The 11679-nt window shown below is 42.1% G+C and overlaps 1 protein-coding gene across 1 annotated transcript; it reads right to left on the bottom strand.

The window, feature by feature from the left end:
* Window positions 1–6869: 6869 nt before the first annotated feature.
* On the bottom strand, window positions 6870–11325 carry BTG1 (BTG anti-proliferation factor 1). Its single transcript, XM_037885263.2, has 2 exons — window positions 10930–11325; window positions 6870–8157 (listed from the first exon to the last, which is right to left on the bottom strand). The coding sequence occupies exons 1-2, from the start codon at window positions 11075–11077 to the stop codon at window positions 7793–7795; spliced, it is 513 nt and encodes a 170-aa protein (XP_037741191.1). The 5' UTR covers window positions 11078–11325; the 3' UTR covers window positions 6870–7792.
* Window positions 11326–11679: the final 354 nt, after the last annotated feature.

Here is an 11679-nt window from a genome sequence, read left to right as displayed (position 1 = left end):
CTTAGGTATAGATAATGCCCATATCAGAATAAGGTACACTAACCACAAGCAATAGTCTATTCAGTTAATTGAGCTCCCCTTTCTCGTCAAATTATCCAGTGAGTTTAACTAATAGTGATTTGAAATAGTTTAGATAAATGGTATTTGCAAATATATTTCTATCAATTACTCCAAGTATGCGTTATAACTATTGCTTTGACTATTCACTATTAGTATTCTGTTGTTCATGCTGTGTGAAGTCACCCCTCACATGATTGTTATTGTTCAATGATTAGCTGTCTGCCAAATGTAAAGCTTTCAAGATGGCCACACAAACACCCTGGTGTGAACATTCATGCATATACCTTTTTGCCTCAAGTGTTCTTCTGCAGAATATTTACACAAGTATGTTACACTGTTTTCTCACCACTTGGAAAGAAAAACTCAGGTACAAATAAAATGCATCAAAATAAGATCCAAATTAAGAGCACTTTCCTGTATTCTTCCAAACCTAGTTCCTTTAACACTTGGCACCAGACTTAGCATTCACTTTAATGTCATCCTGACTCATTTATAAATAGTGGCACTGTCATTTCTACCACACAACCTTCCCTCCTATTTTGAAACTCAGGAACACACTGGTCTTATAGTGATTGCTGGCTAGGGAGTGAGTTTGAAAAATGGAAATGCTAAAGGAAGGGAAGGAGTTATGTCTGGGGTTTAAAGGAAAAGTGCACTGTAGTGCACGTCACAATTGTAATTAGAAAAGTTAAATCTTTTTGATAGCTTGACTTTGTGATGATCTAAGAAAGGTCTCACCACTGGAAAATTACAAGTATGGATGATTGTATTTGAACTTTAATAGAAATTAGTCTCTCAGTATATCTACTCAGTGAATGAAGCTAGCCTTGACTCAAACTGACATTTTACTGATGTTTCAGACAAGACTGCCTGCTGGAAAGTAGAAAGGTATTTCCTGTGTGGTAAATAGGAAATAAGATCTTCCATGTTGCAAGTAGAGTATCTTAGTTTTATTTTCAATTTAATTTTTAGCTTGATATTAAAACAGATTAAAAATTTAAGTGATATTAAATATCTAATGTGGAAAAACTGCAATTGCCTTTAAAATAAAAGTTTTAATTACATTTGTGTTGGGAGGGAACCTACCCAGTAACCAAACTAGCACCTGTTCCTAATTTATAATTCTTCTGTAAAGTTCACAAATGGGGGAAGAGATGGATTTTTAATTCTAATGTACAAAAGTCATGGAGAGTGTGGGGTGGTTGGAGGGAAGGGGCAGGGGCAGATTAGGGTTTTTTTTCTGCTTGTCTTTTTTACATTAAGAAATACATGACTTGCCAGCCTTAGAAATCTCTCTGGTGACTTGAGAACCAGTGAAATAATGACATCACTATGGCATGAAAGATAATCAAGGGAGAGGTGAAATTATTCTAGTCAGATGGTTTAAAACACTTTGATTTTAAACAGATTACAAACCTCCAATGTCCAACACTTGGGAGGAATGTTGCCTTTAATAAATATTCACCCACTAAGGTGTGAGAATGCTCTCAATACACAGTTAACATCTAGAAAAAAAATGGAAAAAACTAGCTAAACATTAATTTTCAAGTACAAAAATAATGCCTAGGCCTCACAAAGTACCAAGCGCACACAAAGTATTTTCCTAGTGCAGCTGTCAGGAGCTGATACACTTACTACTAGATGCCCAATCTATTTTTATGTAACTTAAGGAGAAATCATACCCTTTTCTTACTTCACACCCTTAGCCACTTCTCCTTGCTGTGGTCTTAAACCCTAGTGTGAAAGCAGTCCTGCCCCAGCCCCAGCCACCCCCCAGTTGTCCGCCATTTTGTTAGATGCTGCAACTCCTTGTGTGTATGTACGGCTGCTCCAAGAACATTAAACGTTATTTCCTTCCCCCACTTTAAACTCCCAGTGTTTGAATGTTTGCTTTTAATAAGTGAATACAAGTGCTAACACACAAAACAAAGTTGCACTGGATTCTACCATGTCTCAGGGGAACTGCAAGGCCAAAGGCTGGTATCCAAGAAGCTGAAGTGTCAAATACAACCACCACACCACCCAAAAATGCTTTAAAGTGTTATTGTGATAAGCCATGATTAGAAATCAAGTGGCCGATTGCTAGAACTTCAAGACAGAACCGCCATTCCTTAGGTTTTTTTTAAAAAAAAAAAAATCTCCAGAAGTCTTCCCCAACCTAGGACTTGATCCCTGTAGTGCAGCTTTGATTTATGCTGGATTTCCCTGTCTCTTAAGGGTATCATGAAGTAGTTCTCTGAAATAAAACAAATGTCTGTTGAAAAAAAATGTGGTAATTACTCTCCCTTTACTATTGAATTTGAATACCACTTCCAGCCCCATTTGGCCTATTCTGCTGTCAAGTCACAAACAGCCTTATGACAGCATTTCCATAGCAAGACTGATGGGTCAGATGCAGCATTATGACTTGTGTGCAGGCTTCAGTAGACCAGAATCTGGGAGGGAGCAATGCCCTTGTTCAAAGACATTTTCAGTAATTAGCAAATGTGATAAAGCAAAGAATTAGCAAAAGGTACAGAAGGTTATGCTTTAGGGTCTCACAGGCATAAGTTTCTACTCCTTATGAAAATCCACTGTATAGAAAGCTCTGATGTGTTAGAGTATTTCAGGTTTGTCCATGTATGGTAAGTCAGCCATTTTACTGTTGACCTACTTTATATCAACAATACATAGTTTACCACAGCATATTTTCCAACTCCAGCCAAAAGAAATTGTGAAACCATACATTGAAGTGCAGTGTCAAAGCACCGGATGTTAATTATACCCAGCAATTTCTATGTTGAGGAAATTAAGTGTCACTGCTAACTCTTAATACAACATTTACTGTCTAAGTTTGACTCGCTTTTCCACCCTTTGAAAGCCACTGAATTAACATCCCGCTTCACAATGTTCACTTTATGCCACACTGGAATGTAAATGTAAAACACATGTAAAAATAACTTGTTACCCCAAGAATTGATGTAAATATACATTCCTTTTTAATCCAAATGTTTATCTCTAGTCTATACATATTCCACTCCTTAAATTAAAAACATCTTTAAAGTTTAGTCAAATGGCAGCTTTTGCCATATACACAAACCATTTTCCCTTCAAGTCTATGTACTAGAGAAAACTGAAAAAACCTGCCACTTGATTTATGAGTGTTCAGCAGTAAACTCAACATAGATGTGCAAAAATAGAAGCGATATACCATTTTGCTGTAGAGAACAGCTTGTTATGCATTAAAAAGAAAAAGAGCACAGATTTTAAATGCATATGTACTCAAGAAAGTAACCATGTTAAAAAAAAGGGACCTTCTTTCTCAGCTGTTCAGCAATAACTGCTTAACACAGTGGCAAATGTTTATTAACCACGTCACAGAAAAACTAACCACACTAGGAGTGAATTTGATTCTTTACAGCTTGCACATCAACAGAGCTGTTTAAGTTCCCTTAGCAGTACCCCCTTGCAGTTTCACTGTCTCCAAATTATGTCTCAAGTTACACCTGCAGATTTTCATTGAAGATTAGGAGTGCACAGGTTTAAAAATACCATTTAACTTTCAGAATAATTACTTCTAGTAATGATGCATTACCCAAAACAGCTTCATTTCCAGATCCCAGAAGAATATATAGTGCTGGTAGTGAAGATTTTTTTCCTACTTGTTTACTCAGCCAATTTGATATAGAATCATTGAGGCACAGTAAATGTGGAAGGAACCACACATATTTATAGTAACTTTTTGCTGTAACACTGTACTTTAAGCACAAGGTTATTTACAAACTATGTTAGGCTACATGAGAGAACTAGCCACTTCTGATAAAAACTGGCCAGTTGAGTCCTGTCACACAGACAGCATCTAGGGAAACCCCTATTTAAAAAAATCCAGTAGAAAAATGGAGATTTAGAAAGCAACTGCCAAGATTGTTTTTTAAATGGCTGCCTAACATTAAGGCCCCTAAATCCCTCTTTAGTTGCTTAAGTGTTAGCATTAATGCAAAGACCTCATTTTTTAAGTCTTGGTTCAAATACTAAAGTAGGATATTCAGCTCTGGGGTAACAAAGGAGACAAAGGAAAAATAATTATGTTTATTAATGCTCCTCTGGCCACTAAACTACAGCACTGACAGCTCTGAAAATGTCTACAGGGAAGATGGCTAGGAGATAGAAACTGAAAAAAGGAGTCTCAGCTGTGTGGAACTACACAAAAGGCGGTAGCGGGAAGGATGCATAAGAACCAAACACATTTGTTATGCCAGGTACACACTACAAGGCACTTTTGCTAGAAATTTACCCCATGATAACCTCAGTAGATTTTAACCTGTTTAGAAATTAAAGCCAGGCAGATAGCTTAACATTAAAGCTTCTAGGTACAGTGAAACTCACGACCCTCACAACACTGAGGAACAGAAAAAAGTTATTCAATACTGAATATGCAAGGCCTAATAATTTAGCTAGCTTACTCATGCAAGCCATCCTTGAGTATGTGCTACTCACATTTGTCTATTGGTATGTTTTTGTTACTGCAACTTAAGCCTGGACAGTTTATCTTCCTTTGAATGCAAGATGCCATTATAAAAGTTTATCTGCAACATTTATCCTGTTTGCACTGAAACTTAAGTTTTAATGGCCTCTTGTAGCCAGGGTTAACTCAAAGCCCTTCAATATTAAAGCTTCCTATGCTGTTGCTACTGCTCATGTAGCTATTTTGAGCACAGAAGGGGCAGTTGTGTTGGATGGTATATACTGAACAATTCCAATAGGAAAAATCAACTTTTCTGAATGCAGACATGAATTACTAATTGTAGCTGCAGCTATATCTAATCTATGTCATAATGAAGCAACCCTACCTTAAAAGGATTAAAAGGTTAGCCATCTGGGGCAGTATACTCATTCTAAGATAATGTCACATCAACCTCACAGCTGAAATATTTGTTTGCAAAGCTACGCCTAACTTATCAGCAAGACAAAGATCACATCTAAAGTCTGATCATGCTTTCACAATTTGCATAATTAATGTCATAAAGGCAAGCTATATAGCTAACTCTTCCTCATCCTCTTCTTGCTAGCTGAAGAGAAGACCGTTTACAGAAGCACCTGCCCAGTACACAAAGCACAGTTCCATTTACTGCTCTGTGGTGTAAAGATAGCAAGTTTCAGACGAGTGTTTTTTTTTTTTTAACCTTAGATTCACAGGAAACCACCTGCAACATTTATATTGCCTCATCTATTCAGATGTATTCATGCTGTCCACAGAAGTGGAACATAACTTTGTCTTTATATTTTAATACTTCACTTTAATCTTCCAAATTTTAAGCACATGGATCTTTTTTAAATGAATACTACAGTTTAAATTTGAGATGCAAAATTAAAGATTAACAGCAGCATTTTAAAGCACATCTGCAACTTAAAATCTGTGATGAAACTGCTACTGTCAGAATCAAAAGTAAACTGAAAGCTTCTCAAGATCCACTACCTGACCAATAATTTGCATGACTTAACTGAGGAAAGCCCAAGCATAAAGTAATGTTGGCACATAATGGTAGATTAATGTGTTGGGGAAAAAAGGTAATTTTTAAAGCAATTCTTAGTTTTACCATGATCCAAACTTACATGTAAAACTGAGCTTCCAAGACAGAAAGGAGTTGTGCTCTGCCTCACTACTCAGCAACAGACTATTAGACCAGTGCTGTGCTTACAGTCATCAACTAACAGGAAGGCCTAGATTTGGGCTGTCAGCCCTGTATTGGCATCTATTAAATAACTAAAATATTGTGATTAAACCAATATGACTACATGTAAATTAAAGCCAGTCATCAGCAAAGTTTGTCATGATAGGTGGAAAGTCTCCAATTAATTTGACAAACTTCTTTTGACAATAACTTATTTAGATCAGAGTAATGATTCTGCCATGCACTTGCTTATCAGTTACACCTTTATGTAAGAGTGACACATTAGTGGAAGGGAACTGAGTTGTGTAGGCCTTTTATTTCATGCTCATGAAAACATAATGTGCATATTAGATCATGGATCTGAAAATCATGTCTCATCTCAGTATTTTAATAAATGGCAGTAAAGTAGTATAGAACTTCTTCTCAAGTGTAACTAACCTTTGTAAGATTTTGCCTTTAGTGGGGTGTTTAATTGAACCATCTAACCATTCATTAACTTGGAAAAATACTAAATTGATATGCACATATTGAAAAGTGTATCAGTCATCTTTTTAAATCTGGGAAAGAAAAAAACAACGTACCTTTAGTTTGCTGAATCCCATCATACTGATTTATAAGTGAAAGTCTTGCTTGCATCTGAAGAAAAGTGAAAGGCAACCAACCTTTCTGCCAAGTGGTTACCTGCTCTTAAGGCTACGGGACATTTGTCCCAGGAACACCTAATAGAGCAATGAATCCATCAGGAAAGAATTGAGAACTTTTCTTCCCCAAAGGTGGATCAAAATGGACACTTAAGTTTGCTATATCCTCACTTCATCAGGAAGCCATGTAAACTTTAATCCTCTGGATTTATTCAAGTCATCTTTGGTGAATGTTATTTGTCCCTTTTCCTCATATCCTGGAATTATTGGCCCTGAAGTTATTTCCATATTATGACTGATTTTAAAAAGGTATGAAAGTGACATGTTAAAATACTGTGTTTGCCTAGACTTCCCAAATGTTTGTATACAAGTGATCTTCATTAATCCATGGCTGTATCAAGTGTTTCCCAACAGCATGCCATTGATGGTCTTATCCTTTAGAGAACAGTACCTATTTTACATCTACTGGGAGAATAAATCGTTTGCCTGATCCTATATAATCACGACAAGAGATTAATTAAAATGCCAAGATAGGAAACAATTTATTATAGAGAGAAGAAAAATTTCTCATCCAAAATATAGAAATCTGTACAACTTTGCCACAATCAATATACATGAACTGTACAAATTTACACCAGTTCATAATTTACCAAATAAAAGATGACTAACAAAGTTCACAAAATAGATGGTGGTTTGTGGAAAAAACTTTTACCCAATTACATACAAGGAAATTACAAACCAGACCTCCACTTTCTAAAAATAAGAAGTTTACTCAGTCTTAGAAAACTACAAGCTAGCAAATGTACAGATAGCTGGCTGGTGCTAACACCACAGTTCAGACAGTGTCTTTATATGGTCTTTTTTTAAAGCCTGTTGCCATGGCAGATTCTGGTCACTTGTTACTTTCAAGGCCAATACACAATATGAAGATCTGACCATTTCCCCAGGTCATGCTTACCAGTTTGTTTTATGTACATTTATACATATTGTAAGTGCTAGGTAAAAGTCAGAAAATTTCCAGTACTATCATGTTTATAACAAGTCTTGTTACTGAGCTGCCAAAAATGTAACAATTTGTAAATGTAATAGTGCAAATTTCCTCTGCAAGACCAACTGCAGAGAGTAACTTTATAAATACAGATTTGGATTGAAATAATTTGTGTAAAAAGTAAGATGTCTGGGAGAAACTGAAACCTTCCTTGGACTTCTTCACTCCCTAGCAAATAAAGTGATCGTTCTGACTCACAGGCTATTAAATCACTGAAAAGGTACTGTCCAAACTACGGCACTGTCACTTGAAAGTTTACCACTCTATTGTGTGCCAGATCTTCACAGCTGTGACATGGTTTAAATTCCATAATCCATCCCCAGAGGAGCCCACCCAAAGTAAAAACCAATTTTATCCATCCATTTTAAGGTGATCCATCCATAGACTATATCTTAACCTGATACAGTCATCATATTGTAGTTTTTGGAAGGGCTGGTTCTGCCCAAGAGAAGTTCCTCCTTACAGCTTATTCTGCTGTCTACCATTTGCATGTTGGTGTTATTTTGGCTACCTCCTGCTGGTGCAGCTTCATACAGCACACAGATCGAGCCATCCTCTCCAATACGATAGGAGACTTCATAGGGGTCAACCCATAGAGTGAGTTCACTTGGAAGAAGCCGGAACAGTTCCTGACCGCTCAGTCCAATCCGTTGTGCTGCCTGTCCAATCAGAGGATCCATTTTATGGTTGATCCGGATACAACGGTAACCTGATCCTTTGCACGGCTTTTCTGGGAACCAGTGATGTTTATAATGCTCTACAGAATAAGGGGGAAAAAAAAAGATTTTGCTGCTTAGCTCTAGATAACAGAGTCAGAAAGACGTACTAGGATTGTCATGTTCACTAATTTTTTACCCATTTCACACCTGACAGTGTCAGGAGATTTGATTTTTCCAGCTCAGTAAGTGACTAACATTGTTAGAACATCTAACATTATTATAAACTGTACACCTGAAAGACAGTGGAAAAACTCAAGATGAGCTCTTAAATATTTGGGAGGTAATTTACACTACCTACTGTGATCTCATGTGGCAAGTATTTTTCAAGAGTTAACTACAACTAAGTCATTACTTTTACTCAACACGTTTTTAAAAATGATTCAAATACTCCGTATAACATGCACCTATACTATAAGCATGACACATTACAAAACCAGAGTATCAAGCTGTGAAGCAGTAAGAAGTTTATGGGCTTCAGTTATCCCAAATTATTAATATTTTCAACTTTTAGAGGAAAAATACAGTTAAATAGCATGTTGATACATTTCAGCGTTGTTTTCCCATTGCAAGTACTGCTAATGAAAACTATAAAAGGGAAAACAGACTGGCAATTTAAAATAAAGACCTTATGTATTTTGAATGTTCATCTTACTGCATACCTCTCTATAGGGCTTGTTGTCCTAGGTCTAAATTCTGATACCTCTACTCACCATAGTTACCCAAGTAGCTGGGTAAGGCCACTGAAATATATCAGAACCTGGCCCTTGGATCAGAAACTGTATAGGGAAAGAATCACATTTTCCTATGGAGTTGTATAGCACCTAGGACAAAGGACCCTGAATGGTGCCTTTGAAGGCTACCACAACAGAAAGATTTCTATAGTGCATTTTCTAGAAAACAGGTCCTGAAGAAACCAGACTCCCATTTCCATAATATATTTTCAGATATAAAAACAATTTAAATACATTTTACGCTTGTAACTGAATGGGGTTTTCGGCACATCACAAAGTGCAGATTGCTTTCAGAGATTCTGTTATCTGTCTGGTTTCAGAGTAGCAGCCCTGTTAGTCTGTATTCACAAAAAGAAAAGGAGTACTAGTGGCAACTTAGAGACTAACCAATTTATTTGAGCATAAGCTTTCGTGAACTACAGCTCATTTCATTGGATGCATTCAGCATGGAAACTGAATGCATCCGATGAAGTGAGCTGTAGTTCACGAAAGCTTATGCTCAAATAAATTAGTTAGTCTCTAAGGTGCCACTAGTACTCCTTTTCCTTTTGTTATCTGTCTTTCTCCAAACAGACTTTTGTAAAACTTAAGATGCTTCCCTTTAAATCCCTCCCCCTTCTCCACCACCTTGGTAAGCAGCCAGGAAGGGACCCTGATTTTCCATATGTAAAAACTATTTTATTGTATTATAATACTAGAAACCAAAACAAGATACATGATGTTGGTTGACTACACTATCAGATATTGTGGCTTTCTAAAAAACATTCCTGTCTCAAACAAACTCAGGCACTGTATAAAACTGCAGAGTTTTAAAACGCTGGAGAGGTTTCTTCCCAGAAGCCAGTTGTGTGTCTTTGTCTCAGGACAAAGATACAGATTAGAGGCCTGGTTTAGGAACTGGAAAGTGACAAAAGGGCAAGGAGGAAGGGCGGTTGTGTTAGGTACCGGGAAAGAGGCAAGCAGAATAACTAGGGCTTGTAAGAACACTTGGGGCAAATGGAGCTTCGGGGATGGGGAAATAAAGGGATCCAAGGCGGGCCAACAGCCCGGGGGGGGAAGGGATCCCGTGTGCGGAGTCCACGGGACGCACACTGCGCCCCAACAGCCCGGGGGGGGAGAAGGGATCCCGTGTGGGGAGCCCCCACGGGACGCACACTGCGCCCCAACAGCCCGGGGGGGGGGGAGAAGGGATCCCGTGTGGGGAGCCCCCACGGGACGCACACTGCGCCCCAACAGCCCGGGGGGGGGGGAGAAGGGATCCCGTGTGGGGAGCCCCCACGGGACGCACACTGCGCCCCAACAGCCCGGGGGGGGGGGGAGAAGGGATCCCGTGTGGGGAGCCCCCACGGGACGCACACTGCGCCCCAACAGCCCGGGGGGGGGAGAAGGGATCCCGTGTGGGGAGCCCCCACGGGACGCACACTGCGCCCCAACAGCCCGGGGGGGGGGGGGGGAGAAGGGATCCCGTGTGGGGAGCCCCCACGGGACGCACACTGCGCCCCAACCGCCCGGGGGGGGGGGAGAAGGGATCCCGTGTGGGGAGCCCCCACGGGACGCACACTGCGCCCCAACCGCCGGGGGGGGGGGGGGGAGAAGGGATCCCGTGTGGGGAGCCCCCACGGGACGCACACTGCGCCCCAACAGCCCGGGGGGGGGGAGAAGGGATCCCGTGTGGGGAGCCCCCACGGGACGCACACTGCGCCCCAACAGCCCGGGGGGGGGGGAGAAGGGATCCCGTGTGGGGAGCCCCCACGGGACGCACACTGCGCCCCAACAGCCCGGGGGGGGGGGGAGAAGGGATCCCGTGTGGGGAGCCCCCACGGGACGCACACTGCGCCCCAACAGCCCGGGGGGGGAGAAGGGATCCCGTGTGGGGAGCCATCCCGGGGGGGAGGCGGCACTGCGCCCCAACAGGTACGGGGGCGGCTCCTGTGGGGCCCAGCGTCCAGCGACCACCTCCGAGCGGGAGGCAGGGTGACTCCCCCGCACCGCCCAGGCCCGGCGGACGCGGGCAGCACGGGCGGAGGACGGCGCCCCGCTCGCCACAGCAGCCCCGGGCCGCGCGGCGCCGCCCCTCACCTGCCAGCAGCTCCTGCAGGCTCTGGCTGAAAGTCTGCAGCTGCCGCTCGTTCATCAGCCCCTTGGTGCGCAGGAACTTGGAGATGAAGCCCACGGCCGCGGCGATCTCGCGTATCATGCTGGCCCGGGTGTACAGGGCGGGATGCATGGGGGCGGCGGGCGCGGCTCTAACGCGGGGTCAAGAGAGCAGCGCACCCCTGCTCACATCCCGGGGGGGCGGGGGCCCCCTCCTCAGACAGGGGGGCGGCGGCAACAGCAGCGGCGGCGGCGACACCGGCAAAACAGCGAGCATCTCCTGCTGCGAGGGACAAGGAGAGCCGCCTCCGTGCGCCGCCTCTTATAGCCGCCGCCGGACGGAAATGGCGTCGGGGATGGCCGGGGCCGGGAACCCTCAGCCACCAATCCCGCGATCGCACCATTGTGACGTGTGTTCGGGAGGGCGGGGTCCGGGGAGGGGTGACGTAATCTGATTGTAAACAAATAGAGCGGGGAGGCGAGAGGCGCTGGGAGGCGGCAGCTGCCTGGGACAGAACGTCTGGGGCTGAGAGCGGCGGATGCGGCGCCTGGGGGAAGGGCTTGTGCAATACATACATATATAGATATATAAGCTATAGCTCAGTGAAATATAGGAGAGGCATAGACATGTCAGGACTTGTACTTCGAGAGAAGGGGTTATGAAGAGAGACAAAACGTATCTGAGCATGCACATTAGGGTGCACGCGTGTATAAATAATGAATGCTGTATACAAA

Source organism: Chelonia mydas, chromosome 1 (assembly GCF_015237465.2).
Source record: "Chelonia mydas isolate rCheMyd1 chromosome 1, rCheMyd1.pri.v2, whole genome shotgun sequence".
Lineage (NCBI taxonomy): Eukaryota > Metazoa > Chordata > Testudines > Cheloniidae > Chelonia > Chelonia mydas.
Note: the sequence above shows the minus strand (reverse complement) of the source record. Positions and strands in the feature narration are given on the sequence as shown.

Bases quoted from the DNA above. Each gene is read 5' to 3' on its own strand.
- BTG1 (XM_037885263.2), bottom strand. From the start codon at position 11,077: ATGCATCCCGCCCTGTACACCCGGGCCAGCATGATACGCGAGATCGCC. The intron at 8,158-10,929 runs GTGAGGGGCGGC...CTTATTCTGTAG, and splicing joins CCTGCAGGAGCTGCTGGCAG to AGCATTATAAACATCACTGG.